Below are 23,660 nucleotides of genomic sequence, written 5' to 3' on the forward strand. Positions count from 1 at the left end.
ATAGTTACATCAAGCAGATAATTTGCAACAAGGAGAGATATATTTTAACCACCTCTGGGTATACTGGTTGCTCTGGGGAATATTGGCATATCGGTAGCTCTCAGGACTGAGCCCCACGGTTGGTAAATCAGGCAATCCATATGCAGTGGGGGTAGATAGACCAGTCTTGATGACGGAAAGGCATGTTTTTGAATCCATGCTTATACCATGAGGGGTACTTTCTACATGGGACAATTCCACAAGACACTGAGTGACATTCACTCTACAGACCATCTTTGTTCCTGATTGAGAACCTCTTCCACAAAGGATACCCTTAAGTGAGCATTAACAAGTAACAAAAATATCTTTACATTCACATATAAAGTAATAAAAACAAATAGCATACAAATTTGAGATGCCTACCTATATGGTTACTTATGCTTTCCAAACCTACTTGTATCTACCATTTCATTTAATAACAAATACTTCTTCACATGTCTAATTTTATGATTTGTTGCAGTAGATAACACATACCTCATCATGGGGAGTTCAGGTCATAATCATGCTTATGTCTAACACGCCAGCATCTAGTAGCAACCCAAGAGTTTCTTTTTTTTATTTTCAATGTTTATTTATTTTGAGAGAGAGAGCGTGCACACCCGTGCACATGCGTACCCCTCTCCCCCACACACACACACGTGCATGGGGGAGGGGCAAAGAGACGGAGAGAGAGAAGCCCAAGCAGGCTCCATGCTGTCAGTGCAGAGCCCGATGCAGAGCTCAGTTTCATGAACCATGAAATCATGACCTGTGCCGAAACCATCAACTGAGCCACCGCCCAGGCACCCCAAGAGTTGCTTTTCAAATGGAGAACACTGTAAGCAGACAAAAGTGTGGTCTTACTACAAAAACCTAGAGGCCTCACTGTGGAGGCCTGTCAGAGGCTCCCTACATCCTCCCTGCCTGCTAAAAATGATACCTATACGTGCTGCAAGAACTTTACCTTGTTTAAGTTCCTAGTCAATTCTGGCAACCTTAGACATTACCTAATAAATACATTACATTAATGTATACAAATGAGGTAGGTGAGCTCTCCTAAATCCCAAAAAGTATACCAAGGGCTATTCAAGTGCAGAATGTACAAGGTGCAAAGTGGATACCACAACATGGCCCAGGCCCTACTGTCATGGTAAGCTGCTGATGTCTTTGTGGCTTTTCTCTAGCATACATATACTTTACTAAGGCTTCTAAAATATTTCAACTAACCAAGTCCAATTAGCTTAATACCATCAGTATAAAGTTCAGCATGACATTCTATGGGATAGTATTATGATCACAGTACCTCCAGACCAGAGTTTCTCAACCTTGGCATTAGTGACATTTGGTACTAGATAATTCCTTAATGTGGCAGGGGCTCTCCTCTAGGCTTTGTGGGATGTCTATCGGTGTCCCTGACCTCTACCCAGTGAGGCCAGTAGCACCCACCAATTCAGTCATAACAATCAAAAATGTTTCTAGAAATAGAAAATTGGCCTCAATTCACAACCACTGCTCCAGATCCCATTATACCAAAGAGCAAGACAACATATGTAGTAATCATATAAGGGAGTGGTGGTGTATTCTTGTTCCTCCACAGAAAAGCTATCTTGATTATCTGTGCAGTGGAAAAGTGAAAGAAAACATTTGCCACATCAAGAAATACATATAAGATGTCAGGGTCTATGTTGATTTGCTCCAGAAAAGGTATCAAATCTGGAAACGTGGCTAGTAGTATTATGTTTACTTTATGATTTAAAGTAATAAAAAATAAAATCAAAATAAAGTTATAATTAGTATTATGTTTACAGAGATCTAAAGTCATTTTCCATGACTTTACCCTACATTTACACCAAATTCATAAAAAAAGTGAGAATGTGGTAGGAATCACCACACCTACAACTTTCAGATCTTTGATGGTATCACTAAACTTCTTAATTCCCTTAAGGAATAGTATTACTTCTGGTTTACTATCTCATTTAGGGGTTTCTAATTATTTCTTCCTACAATAAGATCACTCAATCCACAGGTCAGATAATCAATGTGGGGATTCTACCAGTTAGTGTATCTATTACCTTTCTACATCCTAAGACTAGAGACAATTACAGGATGAGGATCTCACTATGAGAGCAGTTTTGGACCAAGTCTCTCATTGGACCTCTATTAAGTCCCATTCTTAACAGTGGACCATGGCACTATTCTAGAACTCCAGAGATCAGATCAGTTCAGAGCCATTACCTAATCACCTCCAGTGAGTATGAACACTGCCCTTCCCCTTCAACACTGGATAAGAGGCTTTGGGATGGGTTTAGGAAAAGAGAAAGCATCATATACTTCTGGCTTTGTTGTAAAACTCTTCAAAGAGATCTAGCCTCCCTCTCAATAATTAACTCTGTGTCTGTAAACTAGATTAGGTCTGGGAATTGGTAAAAGGGTTGTGAAGCCCTACAGTATTGACTCAGATTGGGTTTCTTCCCATGAGACTTAGAATTTTCCCACTTATATATGTCAACTCAGTCTCTGAAACTTGTAATGGGGATTGGAGCCAACCTTGCCTCTGAAAGTCAGCATATCCCCTTAGCTTCTATCTCTCTAGGATCTGGATGGGCAAATGAAGAATATCCAGTACAACTTATAAACTACAGGTCTTTCTATATTTGTAAAAAGCAAGGGTTACAATAAGAATATAAGATTCAATTAAATTTCATGGCAAAAACCCTGGGTGTTAATTCAATTTATTAAACATTGACAGAGTAGCTAATATTTTAGCTACTGAAAAAGATGAATTATGATCCCTGCATTCTCCCCAAAATTCAGTCTAATGTAGTAACAGTGGTAATTAATACTATAAAAATTAAAACCTGACAAATACAAAATTTATATGCTCGAAATATAGCAATAAAAATAGACAAAATAAAATTAAGCATAAATGCCAAAAAATGAACAGGAAATATCAGAATTTAACAAATTAATATGAAGAATGGATAGAAATCATAGATTAAGGATAGCAATAAGTGAAATTTAAGTGAAAGTAAATAACATTAGGACTGGAGAATATACTTCAGTTTGAAGTAACCAGAATTCTGTCACAAAGATTGTATCCTGAAAAATGCCATATTTAGCAAAAACAAAAGACCAATATGTCCTCTTATTAATACCACTGAGTCAATTTTAAAAATTCAGACAAAAGGTAAAATAGTTTTTATTATAGCAACTTATTAACTGCTTTTATAAAATTGAAATTGTAAACATGACCAGATTGATGAGAAAATGGAGATAATAGGAAATACAATCTCTGAAAAGAAAATGGCATGGCTATAGATAATTTTTCAATAAAGAAATGTTTTTCACATTATGCCCAAGGACCCCATGAACAATTTAGTTCTATTCAAGATCCTTAGAATTATTGCAAGAAAGAAATACAGTAAGTTTGTTTATTCATTAACTTTCTGAAACAGTTCCTTCCTCCCTTCTTCCCTTTCATGTGGCAGGCTCTCTTGTGCATTATAGGATGTCCCTTTCCTTATTCAACAAATATCTGCTGTCCCTATGCCTAATGATATGCTGAACAATGGTGCGAGCTTGTGCTGAAACTCGTTTTAAGTAACATAATTTAATATCCTACAGCGCTTTACGGGACATTGCCTTTCTGCCTCTTCCAATAACCCACATAACTGACAGTAATGACATTGTGGGTGGCCAGTGGATATCTGCCAAGTATTTTGGATGGACTGAAAGGGAACAGTAAGATTAGAACTTTAGAGTTGGAAGAGACAACTGCTTCGCATTCAAATCGTATAAAAGGTAAAATTCAGAAGGCCTTTGTGAGCAACAAAGATCAATTAAAACAGACTGTGACATGGATAAAAACAAGGCTCTGGCCCCATTGTTGATATCATTAAATGGATTAATGTGGCACAAGGAAATACTTTTAATTGGAAAATACAGCCTACATAAAAGTACCTAAGGGTATGACTCTCCCATTAGTCTGACAGGCTTACTTAAGTCCAGAGAGAGGCATGAGTTTAAGAAAGATACGCTCTATAACAAAACTATAAGTGTGGTTATTGGCACATATACCTGAATCAATTAGACAAGAAACTAGTTTGAAACCATTACATCATACCAAATGAACCACCAGCCTCTTCTCAGGGAGATTATGACTGAATGAGTATTAAAATGACCCTTAGTCCCAACTTTTATAGGTAAGAAACCGGATGACACAGATTCTAACCACCCAAGGAGTATATTCTCCATTTGCCACCTTCAAATATAGCCAAAGATGAGAAAAAGGACCAAGAGAGAACACTGAGCCCCTCCCAAGAAGCAGGTTTACTCAAGGAACAAGCATAACATCTTCCCAGTGGGATTTTAGGATTTCTCTGAACTAATGACATCTATGTATTTTCCCCTTTCCAACCAGTAATGATTACTGTGACAAATACATTTCTTACATGTTTGGGGTATTAAAGGGGGGAAAAAACCAGACACTGCTAATACTAATGGGAATATAAAGAGTCAAAATTCAAAATGTGTCACAGACTTAAATGGAAAATGGAAAACTATAACACTTTTTGAAATAAAAAAAGTAGAAATTCTTTAGGATCTAGGACTAGGCAAAGAATTCTTAAACTTGACAACAGAAACATAAAAAGAAAAACTGACAAACTAAACATCAAAATTAAAAATTTTGTTCTTGTGAAGAACCCTGTTAACAGTATGAAAAGACAAACTATACTTTGGATGAAAATATTTGCAAATCACCTATCTGACAAAGACCTATGACTTAGGATACATAAGTAACTTTTAAAATTTAACAGTAAAATATAAACAATCCAGTTAGAAAATAGGCAAAAACATAAACAGACATTACACTAAAGATAAGTAGATGGCAAAGGAGCACAAGCAAAGATGCCCAATATCATTAGCCATTAGGAAAATGCAAGCTAAGGCCACAGTGAGATTTTATTGCAACCTATCAGAATGGCTAAAATAAAAAAATAATACAGCACCAAATGATGGCAAGGATGAGATCACTCATACGTTGCTGATGGGCTATAAAATGGTACAGTCACTCTGGAAAACAGTTTAATAGTTCCCAAAAAAATAAAATAAAATAAAATGACATAGAACTACCACATGACCCAACTGTTTCACTCCTGGGCATCTATCCCAGAGAAATGAGAACTATGTTCACACAAAAATACGTACAAATGTTCACAACTTTATTTGTCAGAGCCAAAAAACAGATGAACTCAGATGATCTTTAGTAGGTGAATGGTTAAACAAACCATGCATGGTACATTCATACCCCAAAATACTTAGTAATCAGCAATAAAAGGAATGAACAATTGACAAACACAACCCAGATGAGTTTTTAGAGAATTATTCTGAGTACAAAAAGCTAATTCCAAAATGCTAAATTCTGTAAAATGATCAAACTGTAGTAAAACCTTTAAACAAAAATATGTAATCATGGGGGCACATGGGTGGCTCAGTAGGTTAAGTGTCTGACTCTTAGTTTGGGCTCAGGTCATGATCTCATGGTTCATTAGATCAAGCCCCACAGAAAGGTCTGCAGTGCTGAGCCTGCTTAAGATTCTTTCTCTCTCTGCCCCTCCCCTACTCGTATATACACATGCACTCTCTTTCAAAATAAATAAACAAAGAAACAACCATTAAAAAGACAGTTATCATGATGTAGTTTATCATATGAAAAATTTTCAAATATAAATATTCAACTCTATGAGAATGGTTAAAATTTAAAATGGAATGTTATACAAGAATAAGAATGCTCAAAGGTTGCAAACTATACACAGTATTAGGGCGCCTGGGTGGCGCAGTCGGTTAAGCGTCCGACTTCAGCCAGGTCACGATCTCGCGGTCCGTGAGTTCGAGCCCCGCGTCAGGCTCTGGGCTGATGGCTCGGAGCCTGGAGCCTGTTTCTGATTCTGTGTCTCCCTCTCTCTCTGCCCCTCCCCCGTTCATGCTCTGTCTCTCTCTGTCCCAAAAATAAATAAAAAACGTTGAAAAAAAAAAAAATAGTCTATACACAGTATTATATTAACTCTTCAAGAAATAGGCACACTAAAACATTAACTAACATAGTCCCAAAGTTGTTTCCCTTGAGAAAAAAAAAATAAAGAATTGGGTTTTTTTCCCTATTTCTTAGTATTATCCAAATTATCTGCAGTGACCAATAGAACTTCTCTAACCAGAAAAATATGCTAATAAAAAAAAAAAAGGACTGACTGATAAGTTATCTATGAAATGAATATAAAAAGATAAATACTCTGCAACTATTTTTAATATATAATAACTAATATATATTCTTAAAGAAAAAGTAGATATCTATAAATTCAAAATGTTTCCTTAAAATGTACATTTGAATGCATATGGGTAAATGTGATGTAAGATGTACGAATATTAAGTGTGTGGATGTGGTTTATGCATGAGTGTGTGTTAATGACTGTGTAATGTAAATGTGTGTATTATGTGTGAATGTGAATACATGTATAAATGTATATATATTAAAAAGGCGAAACAATATTAACAGTGGATAATCTAGGTTCTGGTATGAAAATTTTTTTATTTCCTTGCTTTTTTGTTCCATTTATTCCATTTTTTTCCTTTTATTCCATTTCTTTTTGTTTTTGTTTTTGTTTTGATCTTCTGAATGGCTTGCCAAGGATGCATGATGTTTAAAATTAGATAAAAATTAAAGATATTTAAAAGGGGCATTTCGACTATTTAAAAGCTAATATTTTGGTATACTATTTTGAGTGAATCCAATTAAGATGAGCTACACCAAATAAATCTATTTTCTTATCTCCTAAGAATATAATCCTGGACACTTGTCTAATTAAAACCTTCTCTAATACATGATTTTGGAAGTATTAAGCCAGACTTTGGATATACATCAATATCAAGTGACACCAACAACAACAACAACAACAAAAGAAATAGCTACCGTATTGAAAGATTTTTACTTGTTCATAGGATTTTGTATCTACCATTGCCAATAACTAAACAGACCAAGATAGTTTTTTGTATTAATATAGCTGTTACTTAATTAAGATGAACATCATTATTATTCATTGCTACTAATTAACGAGCACTTACCATGCACCAGGCACTGCCTATCACTGTATGTTTATAGTCTCCTATGAGGTAGGGGTTACTGTCATCACCAGGATTTATAATAAAGCTTATAGTATAGGGCCACATAGTGTTCAAAGAAAAATTTAAACTCTGTTTTGTCTGACCCTAATATTCTTGCTGTACTGCATACTTTCACTCATGTGTTAATAATATTAAGATAAAAGAGAAAAGATACTTTAAAACACACATTGGCTAATTTGTGCATTTTTAATAACAGTGACTTAGAAAATAGAATTTCCTCATTTCTTTGTTGCCACAAACCACATTTTTACCAATCTGAGGAAGCTACAAAAAGCATTGCTTAACTTTTGCCTCCCATACATTATACTGGTTAGTTACAACTATGCCTATGGTCAACTTGAATACCTTATCAGAGCATTTCCTTTTATTTTATACATGAAACAAAATAAGGGTAATCACTACTCACAGTCTATCAAAAAGCAATCCCTACATTTTAGAATCACCTTGGAAGCATGGTAGCTACATAGGGACATCAGCAGTTCAGCAACTAATTAAGGCAAAACCAAAAGTAGAATATCAAAGCATTTTGTTACTATTTCTGAATATGCTTCTCATTTTAGCTTCCTTTTTCACACTGCAAATTTTTCAGATCCCAAATCTTACCCATAAAGATCATCTATGCTTTGCTTCTGATAACACAATTCTTCCCATTTCAGTGGCCAAAGAAAGAGAAAATAACCCATTACTTTTAGGCCAAGTTTATGGCAAATGTGAGCAGAGAATCCCAAACTGTCTATCTGACATTATTCTTTTTTTTTTTTTTTTAACGTTTATTTATTTTTGAGACAGAGAGAGACAGAGCATGAACGGGGGAGGGGCAGAGAGAGAGGGAGACACAGAATCGGAAGCAGGCTCCAGGCTCTGAGCCATCAGCCCAGAGCCCGACGCGGGGCTCGAACTCACAAACCGCGAGATCGTGACCTGAGCCGAAATCAGACGCTTAACTGACTGAGCCACCCAGGCGCCCCTATCTGACATTATTCTTACTGCCTTCTGTGGAAGGGCATGTCATTAGACTCCTAATATGCCTCCATTGAAAGGATCGTTTATTCATTAACGCACGTGACAACTCAACAAACCCTTCTTGAACACCTACAATGTATATCACATGCTGTTCTAGTGCTGGCAATAATGAATTTTATAAATTCAACCATGGCTTTCAAAATGAGTTAAGACAGCACAGAACAGATTTTCCTAAAGCCTGTTCACCGAAACACTTACCTGGAGGAGAAAACATAAAATGAACAGAAGCAGAGTAAACAGGGCAAGCATAACAATGGTCAGTAAGTTCAGAACTGCATATATCACTTGCCCTAACTAGAGATTCACAAAATGCATTAACTCTTTAATGATGCAACAGAGATACTCCTTAAGTTTCATTTTCCCAACTCATTGAACCATGGAAAGTATTTTTAATATATTCTTAACATCTTCAGAAACTGCTCTGCAGATCATACTTTAGGAAATGCTGGGACATTATATTCTTTTGCTCAAAGGCATGGATTTTAAAATATCTATCTATCTACAAATTATAGCTGTGAGCAGGCAGAAGTGAGTTTGTTGCTAACACCTCATTGACACATGCTTTCCTACTTAATTTTCTCCGTTGGTTTCCTCTATTTCAGAAACTTGGTCATTTGAATTTCAACCAAACTGGATACCTTAAAGGATCTAGTATTTCATGATGGATGTGAAACTTCTATTTCAAAGTAATTTATAAAGCAATAATCCTGAAATGAAAAGAAACCTCTGTGCTCACACAGCTTTACAGAATAATTAAGCATCAAGATGGACATACGTTTCCCCAAATGGACTGATAAAATAACATGAGTAATTTTAAAATATATAAATTCCTGAGAACTACCCACACTTGCTAAATCAGGATCTTCAAGAGGCATTAAATAACAGTAGCAAGCATCCAAGGTAACTCATATAATCTAGGAAGTTTGGGGAAGCCCGAAGTGCCTTGTATGTGAAAAATTGTGCTGGTTTCATGTGGAGCACTGACTATCCTAAAAGTTAGTTCTAGCTCTTCTATTGTGTGTATTAAATTTTAAAATATTTGAATCATCTGCTTTATTATATCATTACATTTTCTAAGATATCATCTTTCCTTTTTTAATTTCTGTTATAACAAAATTGAAATATAAGAAAAATAAAACTGATTTGTATAAGGAAGAAGGAATATCAAGAAAGAAGAACACTCAGAGGCCAAGCAAAATTAAAGCATACTGTATTAAATTAGTGATGGTAAAACTGTAAGATTCTTGGCCCTATGTCTTCTCCAATCTAGTCAAGTATTTCATGTTTAAAACAAATCCTTATGAACACAAGATAAGACAAACAGTAACTAAAATTAAATCACACTGAGTCCCACGCTAGTCATTTTCCTAGTTCAACATTTTAAAGTCACTTTGCATAACTAATGTTCTTTTGTACAGAATTCTTCCTAAAATACCAATCTAAAACATTAGAAATTTAATGCTATAATAAATGGAAAGTGTTGAGAGCTACCTTTTTCTGAGAGAAAGGAATGGAAAAGAGAAACATGAAAATAATATAACTTAGGAAAAATTATCCAACTATGGGTCAGTAAAGAAAAAGAGCTTTACTGGATTTAGTAATTACTTCTCTACAGTCTCTAAGCATTTACTAATGACTCCTTCCCAAAGGCTCAAAGAGACAAAGAGATTATTTTGCTTAACACCACTGAATTAACACTCATCAATAAGGAATTAAAAAATGCCTGGATGAAAACAAAATGTTATGTTTATTTATTACATTTTTAAATATTTGAAAGTTATATTGAAATATGTCATAACAAGTTAAAATATATAAAAAGTGAGTGTCAAATATTATGTACTTAAGAATATTTTATGACACTATTCTCAGGTTAACATATATAAAAATTAGGCCCGAGAAGCATTTCTCTTAATTTTAATTCTTCCCTTTTTTTGTATCCAATAACAACCAAAACTTCCCTTTCAAAAATGTTATTATCTCTGAAGTCAGATAATCGCTTAGGTTTTTATAAAAGCTTCCCTTAAAAAAATACTTTCCCAAACCTACTTAAATTTATTTTTTACAAGCTGTTTTCAAACACACTCTTCTACCGTTTGCTAACCCTCACCTTCTTTTGTGTTTTCCTCACACCTGTGGAAATTGTACATGTTTATCATATTTCACATTTTGTCTTCTACTTACAAACTATATTATGTTACTTTAATCTCCTCTTATAGGGATGATCTCATTCAAAGGGAGCCCCGACTTGCTCTCAAGTTCAAAAAACAGCAACAACAAAAAAGCACACAAAGGAATATGCTAACTCTCTCAATGTTATATTACCTAAGAAAATTGTACATTCCTTGATTTCTAATTTATTTACAGAAAGTTTTTGACTCTTTTGTATCCTTTTCCCACTTAAATCTCCTTTTCTTCTACACTCTCCTTAGACTTGGACAAATAATTCTGATTTTTGGTTATGGAATCCAAAATTTGCAAAACTGGTATAATTCACTTGAACAGACAAGTTACTATGTTTTTAAGAAAGTAAAGATCATTATAACGGGCTATTTGAAACTGGGGAAGAAATGGTTTAAATTCATAAAGATAATTCTGTAATATGTAAACACTTAAAAAATACACTCAACAAAATATTTAAATTATCCAATATAGTTAATAAACCCACTATGAGAAATAAAAAATTGAAAAACATTAAACAACGCATGAAAAATATTAGTTTTAGTTGTTATTGATCTATCTACGAAATCACCATGAAGTCACTTCACCTCATGTCCTAAGGTTCTACACTGTGAAAGAAGGAATTTATGATTTCTAACACTCCTTTTGTTTCTAAATGCCTGGGTTCCTTTAGATATGTCATGCGATTTCAGTCCTGAGTTTTGTATCTGTTTTATTGCAAACACCTACACATACACACAAATATACCACAAAGAAATCCCTATTAAAGAAAACCTTCAAGGGAAAAACAATGCAAAAATTCACTAGGCATTTTTGTATACTGATTGTGGGGGAGTAACTGATATACCCCTTCCTAAAAGTCAATGTGGCATTATCTATCAGAAATTAGAATAAGGAAGCTCTTTAAACTCAATATTTATACTTCTAGGAATGGAGACTAAGAGTAACTCACACATTTATATACACATGTATGCTCAAACATATATACGGCAACACTGGATATATAATATGCAGTAAACACTTAAGACTAAACCTGATTTCTTGATTTCCACGCCTAATTCTGTTCTTCTATATTCTAGTCAATAGCCCCAGTTGTTCAAGCCTAATATTATGAGCCATTATTCATTCCTCTTTCATAATTAATCTACCAAAAAAATCTTCTCTTTTTCCTTGAAAATCTATGGAAAACCAGTCACTCCTCTAGATCTCCACTGCTACCAACCCAGTCCAACCACCTTTGTCTCTCACCTGGACTAGTTGGTAAAAAAAACTAACTCTCGGGTGATTTTCTACCATTTACTCCCCATCCTTCAGAACAAGAGAAGCCAAAAATGATCATTTCAAAATGTAAGACGATGCACATCCCTATGAAAAACTTTCTCATGACTACCCACTGCACTTAAAGGAAAATTGAAATGCTTCATGTTGGTGTCTAACTGCCTCTCCAAGTTCATCACATGCGACGTTTTCCATTGCTTTGATCACGCTGGCCAAAGTGACATTTCCTAAAACCTACCAAGCTCTTTCCTGCTCCAAGGCCCTTAACCATGTTCTTCTCCAGTCTGGAAAGCATCTTTCAAGGCCGGTTCCTTGTTATCCAGCTATTATTATAACAGCTTTCCTTTGCCCTTTTATACACTATTACTTCATATTATTTGTTCCTTCATACACTCACCTTAATCTTCAATTATCTTGTTTATTTATCAGCTTTGTATTTCTTCCACTACATAAAACCCTGATGGCATGAAACTGTTTCAATACTATTATCTCAGCACTATGTACAGTCCATATCAATAAATATTTATTGCATGAATGACAGAAAATAAGAGCAGCCTGAGTTTTTGTTTTCATTTGCCAATGATAAGCTATTATTTAAATTATGAATCTTAGTTTACACTAAAAACTTCACATAACAGCCAATTCCTCTATCTAATCTACTTCAATTACAATAATAAAAAAACATCAATAAGACATATCAGAAATAACTTGGTGAACACTTGCATAGTACACTATAACAAACTAAAAGTTTGTGATCTGGCAATAGCAATCTTCTTGGCTTCATCTCTGCTGCCCACCCACACACACACCTTAACTTGTGGCCGTTTCCCATTGAGAAATATAAATTGGTCAGATTAACCTGAGTTTTGTATCCCTTTGCAATTCAAAGTGTGTATGGCAAGGGATGAAGCTAAGAAGACTGCTGAGGACAGATCAGGTTTCTGTACTGGAACAGGTGTTATGTTTTAGTTTAGAGAGTCAGATATTTTATCAAAGTTCATATAGTTTAAGAACAAGTAGGGCATCTGATCAACTGGAAGAATGAGGGATTTGATTCAGTACAAAGTTTGGCAAGTAAATTCTATACACACAATAATATTTTTACTATCATAAAGTCAGTACCATGTTTCTTTTGTGACTACAATTAGGATTTTACCTTACTGTTAAGATTTCAATTATTTTTATTAAAGCCTAGTGTATACACTGTTCCTAAAACTACCCCCAGTGAAATTATGTGAAATTGGCCTTACACAATCTTTTCCATTCTTAGATAATGTACTAGAATCTACATAAGTGATCTTTCCACTGATAACATATTCTCCTTATCTCATTTATTCCAAACTCTACCATGCTTTAAAAACATGGTCTTTGGTCTTATATGCTTGCATATTCTATTTTTATTTCCAAATGAAGTCTGCTAACCTAATTAGTACACTCCTAAAACCATGCTACATAATATGTACTTAATTGTTAAAAATATTTTCCTACTTGCTGTCATTCTATAATTAGGAATTTGGTCTTAGGAAATGTCAACACTTTAATATTAATTTTCAATATTAACATTTCACAAATGTAACAACTTGAACTTTTTAAAAATAATGCCTGTATCGCAGCAGTCCCCAATTCTCCTTTCTTCTTACTCTAACTAAGACTTTTCTTCACTTACTAACTCCTGAAAGCTAATTTTATAGCCCTCTTCTTCTCAATATTTACTATTAAAAGTCCCTGTAAGGACAAAAAAATGTTAAGGTCTTCAGCACATCCCTCTGGCTCTATCATAATTGTTTTTCCACTAAAACTGAATCTTTGGGGAGCACCTAGGTGGCTCAGTCAGTTAACCAGCCAATTTCAACTCAGGTCATGGTCTCATGGTTAAGTTCAAGTGCCTTGTCAGGCTCTGGACTGACAGCTTGGAGCCTCCTTTGGATTCTCTGCCTCCCTCTCTCTCTACCCCTCCCACACATGTGCTCTTTCTCTCTCAAAAATAAATATAAATAAACATTTAAAAGAAAACTGATTCTTTGGAGGAAAAAAGAGGTAGAAATACAATAAAATTTCCTTTTGAGCCTTTCAATAATGTACTCTTTCATCTAACTGGAGCAACACATTAGATAAGTCATGAAGTTCTGTGTCTCTAAACTACAGTCATAGATATACAGCTAGCTTCAGTTCTTAGGAAAAGCTTCAGTTCTCCTATAAATTTCACCTCTCTTTACCTCAAGAATCAGGAATCAACATGTCCAGGGTGCAGAGCTATAAGCACAGAAATGAAACCAAAAACAGGAAAACTATACATCTTAGAACCCCAATGAGATTACAAGTGCACAGGAAAATTGATCACTGCTTTTTGAGGAGGACTGTATGTAATATGGGGAATGCATATCAGATGATTAACAACTTTAAGAACTACTGAAGGGATGAATGATGCAATCTATTTCTGCAATCTCCTACTTCACACAATTCACATCAAAACAAAGCAGTAAGCAGTAGAGGAGACTAATCCCTTATCATACTTACCTGTACAAGTAAGTTGCAAGATAGAAGTAAAGGCTTTGTTTTATAGTACTTCTTAAGTTAAAACATACATACATACATACATACATACATACATACATAAATAACACAACAGAAACTTACCTTCAAATAGGGACCCCAATTGGTATTTTCCACTAAAAAATTTTGGCAGTGAAAATACAAGTGCTCCCAGTCCTATCATAAAGGATGCAAATGCAAGCCACCTTGGTTTGTGTCCTCTTTCACCAAAGAATGACACAAATAAAGACAACACACAGAATGAGATATCATAGCTTGATGATATCAGGCCCGTCAGGGAACTCTTCATTTCATAGCGCTTCTCAATAGTGGAAATGCTAATATTTACGAGGCCATTTACTACAATACCTAAAAGAAAGAAAAGAAGATTTATATGCATGATTTTTATTAACTTTACCACACAGATTATGATTTTCAACAAAATATACTAAAGTTTGATTGTGCCTAAAGTGTGGCTGTTCATTTATTTTGATTTTTTTTTTAATGTACCAATTTCAAAAGTCTCAAAGTTAGCAACTCAAACATACTTCCTTACAAATGAGTTTGCTTTTAAATAGTATACTCGTGAATTTTCAGGTGTCAAATAAAATTGATGCTTACCACATACAAAATGTAGCTGACTTCATTTTTCTTTATATGACAAATTAAAAGTCAGACTGGTAAATTCTCATGAAGCCAGTTTGCTACAGAGATTCCAAGAGTACCATACTCTCATGGACTTCATTCAGGAAAGTATAAAAAAATTGCAGGTGACTCCAGAGGTCATTAAAGTAATGCCCCATTGCTTCCAAGGTTGTTCAATTATTAGACCTATTTATATATAACTCGAGTTCCTTGCCTTAGTCTTAAGAAAGGTGAAATTGAGCTCTCAAACCTCCTTTCTTCTAACACTTTTATAGACCTTAACGTTACCATTTAAAAGGTCCTAGAGCAAAACTAAACACACAGCAAGAGTGTTTTCAACAATGGCATTCTAAGTCATATGCAAAGTAAGCAAACAAAAAAAGCACACTCACTCTGCTTATTACAAGTCTGATGGAAAAATATAAGGTAAACAAGGAAAACTGGAAATCCAATTTTGACTGACTTAACAAAAAAGTCTTGTCCAGATACAGATTAACTTTACAATTTAAACATTAATATAAATTGAAAATAAAAAAACATGTGATCAAATTACAAAGTTTGAAACTAGATAACCCCTTTTACTTAAGAGGATACCATGAACTGTTTTCATTTGTTAATTAAGAGAGTATACACAAGCCATGATTTCTACAGTTTCTTTAAATTTTGCTTAAGACTGTAACTGGAAATGTGTTGCAATACAGTTGATATAACAAGCTTTAAAAGTCCCACCATTAAACTCATTTTACTTTTATGCCAGCTTAGTAAGTCAAAAACCAATTTACAATTCTTAAAATTTCAAGGTAAAGTGTCTAATGAACCTAGGAATGACATGCTTATAAGGAATCTGAGAATATGAAAAATTCCCTAACCAAAAATCAACTCCTCCCCAACACCCCCCCTTCCAAAAAAAAATCAACTTCCCAGCGCACTTACAATACTGATTAAAAGTCACTCATTAAAACTCATTGCCTTTATGGTAAAACTTCTCTGAAAAAGTACATTTGTAAACTCTTGTAGAGGCATAGCACTTTAAGCCTATGAATCCCACTCTGAATTCTATGCTACACAAGTTCTAAGAACACTGCTTTAAAAAAAGAAATTCCCAGAAATATTGCATACTGTATCTCTCTATTGTATATGCGTGAAGATAGGAAGCACGTTAGGTGATTAAGTGCTATGAGAAGTCCTGTTTATGATTGAGAAATTCTGGGTTAAGTCAACTAACCTGACAAGTTTGGACTTTTATGGTTTTGGTTTTTTGTTGTTTTTTTTTCCCAAGCACTTCTTAATATACCATGTAAATGGTCCTCCCAAGGATCATGTCTGAGAAACATGGTAATAATTCAAACTCAATGGCAATAATTCAAATTTAAACTGAAAAAAGAATTTATTGGATCACCTTCATCTAGGATTATGCTTCTTAAATTGGGGACCTCTGGGTAGATGTAGCTCTAAGCGAAAACTGACACATTTTTCTAAGAGTGCCAATAATATCTGATAATGATTTTAAACAATATTTTATAATAGATGTATGTATTCTGGAATAAATGACGTATTCTGGAATATAGAAATTTCAGCATATGTTTTAAGATAAAGCAAGAAATTTTACTTGTGTCCAACTTCTTTGAACTTTGCATTCCTTTGGCACTGAAGTGCGTCAACAGAGATTTTGGACAACAAAGATCAAGACACTGAGAGAAGGTGAACTAATGAGAAAAGCAGAAACCAAAATAACTTTGTAGCGCAAAACAACCTTTGACAGAAGAGCTGCAGTTGACTTGCAATCAAGGTATACTCACTTAACACCTAACATGTGCAAAGCAAGGGGCAAGGAGCTCCTTTCAGACAGGGGAGCGGGAACAAGAATAGGAAGATTAGATTTACTCTTCGGTTAATCTTTAAAAAAGAGCAATTTCCAACCCACCCCCCCCCCAAAAAAAAAATTCTTGGATTGCATTTCTTCCAATCACCCTTGGATGGCCTCTTTACAAATACTGTGAAACTAGGACTCAGGTGACCCAAATATACCTACATACAGTACCACCAAAGTCTAGCCTTCAGCATTTCCTTCCTCTACCTTGAGGCCCACCTCTCTTCAACGTGTGGGTCACCTTGGCGTAACTTCCCGTTTCTTACACCCACCCCCCCCCCCCCCGTGTTCCCCGCATTTCATGTTGCGGCTGCTTTTACCTTCTGCAATCTTTCTTTCCTGGGAGCCATTCTTCCTCTACTCTCCCACTCACTCCTCCAAACCAGGCTTGCCCTGCAAACTCCTAAGGGTATAAACCTGGACTTTATCAGGTTACTCCCAAGAGAAACTGAAAGAGATCCTTAAACAAAACAGATACTGCACAACTCTTTTATTTCGAAAGCCTCGCCCTTCAACACCGCCTCGAGCGTTTGCTAGCATTCACCTGTGCCTACGTACGGCTCAAACTCAGTATCCACAACAGAACATGAATGCTGCTGTCTAACCTATTCATGCAAGCTTCTCCTTTGAGAACTACCCTACCCTCATCTAAAAGTTAATCCTTCCCTTGCAGAAACAATGTAAAACAAAACAAAGCAAAACAAAACAAAAACCTCCTTTTAACAAGGGCTTTAGGAAAATAGATGCTTTTGTGGTATAGAATGGATTCCCCGAAGGGCAAACCGTTCCCAAAGTAAGGTTCCAGTCATTTCCACCCTCCCTGAACGAATCGAATGGACTCAACTGAGGTAAAACACGAAAGATAAAGAGCCCTTAGGGCAGTTTCAAAAGTTGCTACAAAGGAAAAGCTAAATTGCGGAGGCCCGGCCCTGCTGACGCCTGTGGGGGCGCTTCAGGACCCCCGGGCCGGGGCAGGCACTGCGCGTCGACTAAGCGGAACGCGCGCACCTGCCGGGTCCCTCAGCGTCCCGCGCGGGGCCAATGCCCTCTCCAGCCGGCGCTGGACTTTACCTTGCGTGAGGGCCAAGAGGCAATAGAAAAGCAGAAAGCCCTGGGGTGTGTTGCAGGGCTGGAGGCACTGCGGTTGCAAGTTCCCACACCCGCAGGGTCCCTCCTCAAACTCGGGCGGCGACTCTGGCCTGGACAGCTCCTGGGAAGCAGAGGGAGCCGCTGAAGGCTGGGGTGCCTCCGGTGACGTCTGGGACTCCGGGGGCTCCTGTGGCTTCGAATTCGGTCCCTGGGATTTGATGGCCAAGTCAGAGACTTCGACGTGAGAGGGCGATGCAAACAAACGGTGCGGGGTGTCCGGGCTGGAGGCGACGAAAGCCGGGTTCTCGATGCCTTTGCTGCCCTTCATGGTCAGGATGGGTTCTCCCAACTCCAGCGCGTCGGAGCGGCACAAAAACCCGGTTCCCCTTTGGAACCTCCCCTGCGCAGGTGGCAGCGCCCCCGTGCGGAAGACTTCCCGCCTCCGTGCAGGAGCTGTCTCGGCGCTGCCGCCGCGCAGCCGCCGCCGCCGCCGGGACCTACCTCCACGAGCTCGCAGTCGCCTAGAGCAAAGGGCGCGGGCGCTTGGCCGACCCCTGTGTGATTCGCGCCCTGCCGCGCCTCACCTTTTGCCGCCCGGGCCAACCGGGATGAGAGGCGTGTGCGGGCGGCCAGGACGCCGCCAGGTGACCCGGCGAGGCCCTTCAGCCGGCCTGGCTGCTTCCTAGAGCCCGGGGACAGGGAACTAACCAGAGCTTGTGAGAGTCTGTCTGGTGGCCGTAAAGCTCCCCCTGGGTGCTGACAGGAAAGCTGTAAACACTTGCGTCAGGAGATCGTTCCAGAAAATATCCTGCGTTTTACTTCCTTTACTAGGTTCGACTTCCAAGAATCAAGCAGCCGTAAGTACAAGACTTTGGATTTTGAGCATCTTGGTGACACTTTTACCTCTCATCCGCCCTGGAAACAGAAATCCCCACCAGCCACCTCCCCATTAAGACCTGACCGCCATAAACGTCACAACATAACCACCTTTTTGGTTTGACTTCCCCAAAACTGAAGATAACAGAAATTAGGAAACTTTAAAAGCCTATATATGATATTCTTTCTGCTGTATATTTCACATCTAAGATCAACAATGATGATATTCATGTAATAATTTCTACCTGGGGAATAAATTAAAAACACACACACTTTGAAGAATCGAACACCATTACGCAATAGTAGTTAAAGTTCATTCTTGTATTCATTCATCAAGAAACGGGGGTTAGGGAAGGCCTCAGTGAGTTTGAGCAAAGACCTGAAGGAGATAAGGGAGGGAGTCCCTTATGTTGGTAGAATAGAGGGGCTGGGGTGAGTGACATGGTTGGAGAACCCTAGGAGTTGGGGGCAGGTAAAGGGGTGCAGATGAGGTGGGGGATAAGTGAATGGGGCCAAATTTTGGAGGCCATTATAAGGACTTTGGCTTTCACTGTGAGTAAAATAGGAAAGGTTGGAACCAAGGAGTGACATGATCATGTCATGATTGGGTTTTCAAAGGATCCATTCTCTCTCCCCTTCTAAAGATACACTAATGCATCCTAAAAATATTTTAAACAAAGACATTTTAAAAACTGTATCAAGATCTCAACATGTTTATCTTTCCCTAAATTAAATGTTTATGGCAATAAGGAACATAATATAAATCACACACACATATTTGTTTTTTTGCTTTATATCAGGGCGACATACACAGAACTGTTAAGTTTCATAAGAATACAGAGTATTAAGGAACCCACTTCCTCAAATCTATTGATGATAAAAAAAAAAAACAAAACTTCAAAACAATGCGTCTAGACTACCTTTAGCAAAGTTACCAGAGTTCTCAGATGTTACTAGATACTATACTTGCTATATTATATTGTTTGCAACACACTAAAGGCCCTTTCATTCAAAGATTACTTCAGGGGGTGCCTGGCTGGCTTAGTCGGTAGAGTATGCTACACTTAATCTCAGGATGGTAAGTTCAGGCTGCACGTTGGGCACTGAGCCTACTTTAAAAATTAATTAATTAACTTTTAAAAAATTCCTTAATTATGAAAATCTTTTAAAAAAGATTACTTCACTAAAATTAATCAAGCTCTGTCAACTTTTAGAGAGATTTTCAAGTTTTGCTTTCTTAATTTAACACTAAGCTAATTGCCTGTCCAAGAAAATACTTCTAGATTCAGTACTAATACCTCCTGAATAGCAATGATTTGGTAGGATGTGATGGTCATATCCAAGCATAGCCTTAGTTCCAGAGAAGAGAATACAGTGATGGAAAGGTTACCTCTCATCCTAAAACAAGATGTGTTTAGGGGTGCCTGGGTGACTCAGTTGGTTAAGTATCAAACTCTTGATTTCAGCTCAGGTCAATGAGCCTGGCAAAAGGGTCCACACTGGGCTTGGAGCCTGCTTAAGATTCTCTCTCTCTCAGGGTGCCTGGGTGGCTCAGTCGGTTAAGCGTCCGACCTCACCTCAGGTCATAATCTCACCATTCTTGAGTTCCAGCCCCACGTCTGGCTCTGTGCTCACAGCTCAGAGCCTGGAGCCTGTTTCCAGTTCGGTGTCTCCCTCTCTCTGCCCCTCCCCCACTCACGCTCTGTCTCTTTCTCTCAAAAAAAAGTTTAAAAAAAATTTTTAAAAAAATAAAAGATTCTGTACCTCCTTTGCTTATAGGCTCTCTCTCTCTCAAAAAAGAAAAAAGTGTTTATTTCTTCTAACTATAGTCACTAAGCTTATTTAACTTTTTTTTGTTTTTGAGAGAGAGACAGAGAAACAGAATTTTATTTATTTATTTATTTTAATATTATTTAAATTCAAGTTAGTTAACATATAGTGTGATCATGGTTTCAGGAGTAGAATTTAGTGATTCATCATTTACATGTGACACCCAGTGCTCATCCCAACAAATACCTATTTAATGCCCATCCCCCCACACAATACCCTTCCAGCAACCCTAAGTTTGGCCCAAGTCAGCCGCTTAACCGACTGAGCCACCCAGGCGCCCCTAAACACTATTTCCCTTTTTTTGCTTTTTTTTTTTTTTTAATGTTTATTTATTTTTGAGACAGAGAGAGACAGAGCATGAATGGGGGAGGGTCAGAGAGAGAGGGAGACACAGAATACAAAGCAGGCTTCAGGCTCTGAGCTGTCAGCACAGAGCCGGACGCGGGGCTCGAACTCACAGACCATGATACCATGACCTGAGCCGAAGTCAGACGCTTAACCGACTGAGCCAACCAGGCACCCCCCCCCCCCACAACACTATTTCTTAATGAGATAAACTAGACACATGATAGGTACTAATTTGTGAAAATTTGTTTCAATTATATATGCTTTATTTTCTGAGATGAGGGATTGAGATTGAAAGTAGATGTATCTTACTGGAAACAGACATACATCCTGTTGCTTGTTCCCCGACAGTCTAGACTGACTGAGAACATAGGGAATAAGTAGAAGTAGGAACTATTTTTTTGTTGTTATTTTATTTGAGAGAGAGAAAGAGAGTGAGCACACCAGCATGCACATGTGAGTAGGGTGAGGGGCATAGGGAGAGAGAGAGAGAAAGAGAGAGAGAGAGAATCTTACACTGGCTCCAAGTTCAGTGAGGAGTCTGACTCAGGGCTCAATCCAAAGATCCTGGGATGATGACCTGAGCTAAAACCAAGAGTCAGATGTTCAACCAATTGAGCCACCCAGGCCTCCCAGAAGTATCATTTTTTAAATATCTGGTAAATATTATTCCATTATTAATGTTTACTAGAACAGTAGCTATTATTATCTACATTTTACATATTAAAGTATCTATATTCCAGGAAGAATTAGTAATTCTCCTAAAGTCATATAGCTAATAAATGGCCTGCCACTTATTTAGGACTTGAACTCAAAGTTCTCAGCCAGATATCCTCCCTGGTCTTTGCATTTTCTCCCTTTGAATTTCAACAGCCTATCACTGTCAGTTAGAATTTTTGCTAGCAATTCTAAGAGATCAACAGTCATGTAATCTGATGTTGATAAGGTTTAGAAGACTAATTCTGCTCTGAACTGCAGATATTCAGATTTTGTAGATATCCAAGTCAGGCTTGATATGGAATCCCCCTAGCCCTTCTAATGTAAAAAGTTTCCACAGAAATGGACTTAAAATGATGTCTAAAGGTGTAAATGTACATATGATCACCATTTCATCTATGAAATATGAACTAATTTAAACAACCAGCAAATTTTGCTTTGATGAGATGATTAAACGGTCATGGCTTAACTCTTGCAACTTTGAATTAACAAATTCAAATTACACCATCAAAATCAAAGTAGCATACTCATTGTGCACTTAAATCCATATTGTGTAAGGAGAGATCTCCACTCTTGCAGTGCTGGAGAGTAGAACTTTTTTTAAAGATTAGCGAAAGTGCTATTGCTTCATCTTAAATACATCTTGCTCTTACTGAAAGTGTTATCAACACCACTTTCCTGTTCCCTTACATCCTTTGTGCTGCAATGATGGAAGGAAGGGGGTTCAGGTTTGCAACAAAGACAACAAAACAAAGCAAAGCAAAAAAAATTTTGATAAATTTTGTCTCTTGTAATTCTGTGGAAAGTTACCACTTTTTAATTCTTTTGTCAATCTAGGGTAAATCTAGTGAGCATAGTCAAAATACACCATGTTAAATTTCAGAAGGTAATGAATAAATTGCTATTCTTTTAATGGATCTCATTTGCTGTATTTTTAAAGGGTAGAGAGTAGGATAAAGAACAGTATCCAAATTTTATAGTAAAACTCCAACAATGGACACAGGAGCAGGTGTCCCTGCCTATGGATCATTCTCTGGAATGTGCAGTAGGTTTTTCCTTCAGGAATTAGATGAACCAAGATGAAGTGGCTTAATGACAGAAGCTATCATGATTATCTCACTAACTCCCCTTGCTCTGATTCCATACTTAAAAGAAATCTAATCATTATATTTTGGCCTTCCATGGAGATATACCTATAGGATGGAAATATACTTAAATACCTATTTTAAGTATTTTATCATTTTTTATGTGTGCTTTTAATAATTTATTAGTTCCCTTCCACTTGCAGACTAGATGTAAATCCTTTAATAGTATGACACTATGTGGCTCACAGAATATTAAAATTCCAGGGTCTTGAGAAAGCCTGAATACAAAAATGGTCAAGTGCAGATACTGTTGAAGTAATTAAAAATCCAAGTATTAAAGACTTATTAATAACACTGGATCTTATATTTATTAAATAAAAGCAATAGCACAATCTAAGTGATTTTCTTAGTATTCTTAATTCATCTTTTCTTTTTTAAATGCTCTACAAGATGTATAATTAAAAATAACAAATTATATCTAAGAAAAATTTAATGCTGAACTAGATTATTTTTAATACTATTTTATTACAGTTGCACAGAAAAATATATTTATGTTTAGAAGAAATTGCAGTTATATTTTCTTTAGTAATGCTAATAAATAATTAAGAAAGACATATATCCATGAACATAGATGATTATAATTTTTTTAAAAATGTGAACAGTTAATACTATAATCCCACGAGAAAGCTAACCCAGTAGGCAGTGAAAATGTACTACTAGTGTAAAATTTACAATGTCAAGTTAAGCTTTTCACTAATAAACAATTATTATTATAATTTACTCAAAATACTGTTAACTCCTACTACAATATTTATGATACAAATATCACAGAGATAATATAGTTGGATTTGTATATGTCAAGAAATGCTTTAAGCTAGAAGAAATTATCCTACAGTAAATGAATGATTAGGATAATATTCTAAAACATATTTATTTTCTACTCAAGATCTGATTTTGATGCCAAGAAACAGTCTTCAATGTTATGATTTTATAGA

The 23,660-nt window shown here is 36.6% G+C and overlaps 1 protein-coding gene across 20 annotated transcripts in view; it reads right to left on the minus strand.

Annotated features, from left to right (window-relative positions):
* SLCO4C1 (solute carrier organic anion transporter family member 4C1) overlaps positions 1 to 18,283 on the minus strand; it is a 126,459-nt gene extending 108,176 nt beyond the window's left edge. For 14 of the 20 annotated variants that reach the window (XR_006219232.1, XR_006219238.1, XR_006219244.1 and 11 more), the window contains exons 1-2: positions 17,795 to 18,282; positions 14,314 to 14,577 (exon numbers count right to left, since the gene is read on the minus strand). Coding sequence is in view for 6 of the 20 variants with exons in the window: in XM_042990767.1 (XP_042846701.1) it covers positions 14,314 to 14,577; positions 17,795 to 18,140 (610 nt within the window). In the remaining 14 variants the exon portion in view is untranslated. Of the gene's footprint in view, positions 1 to 14,313; positions 14,578 to 17,794 lie in introns of all 20 variants that reach the window. The other 6 variants (XR_006219313.1, XR_006219307.1, XM_042990770.1 and 3 more) reach the window with 4 other exon arrangements.
* Positions 18,284 to 23,660: the final 5,377 nt, after the last annotated feature.

This window comes from Panthera tigris, chromosome A1, assembly GCF_018350195.1.
Source record: "Panthera tigris isolate Pti1 chromosome A1, P.tigris_Pti1_mat1.1, whole genome shotgun sequence".
In the NCBI taxonomy this organism is placed as follows: domain Eukaryota; kingdom Metazoa; phylum Chordata; class Mammalia; order Carnivora; family Felidae; genus Panthera; species Panthera tigris.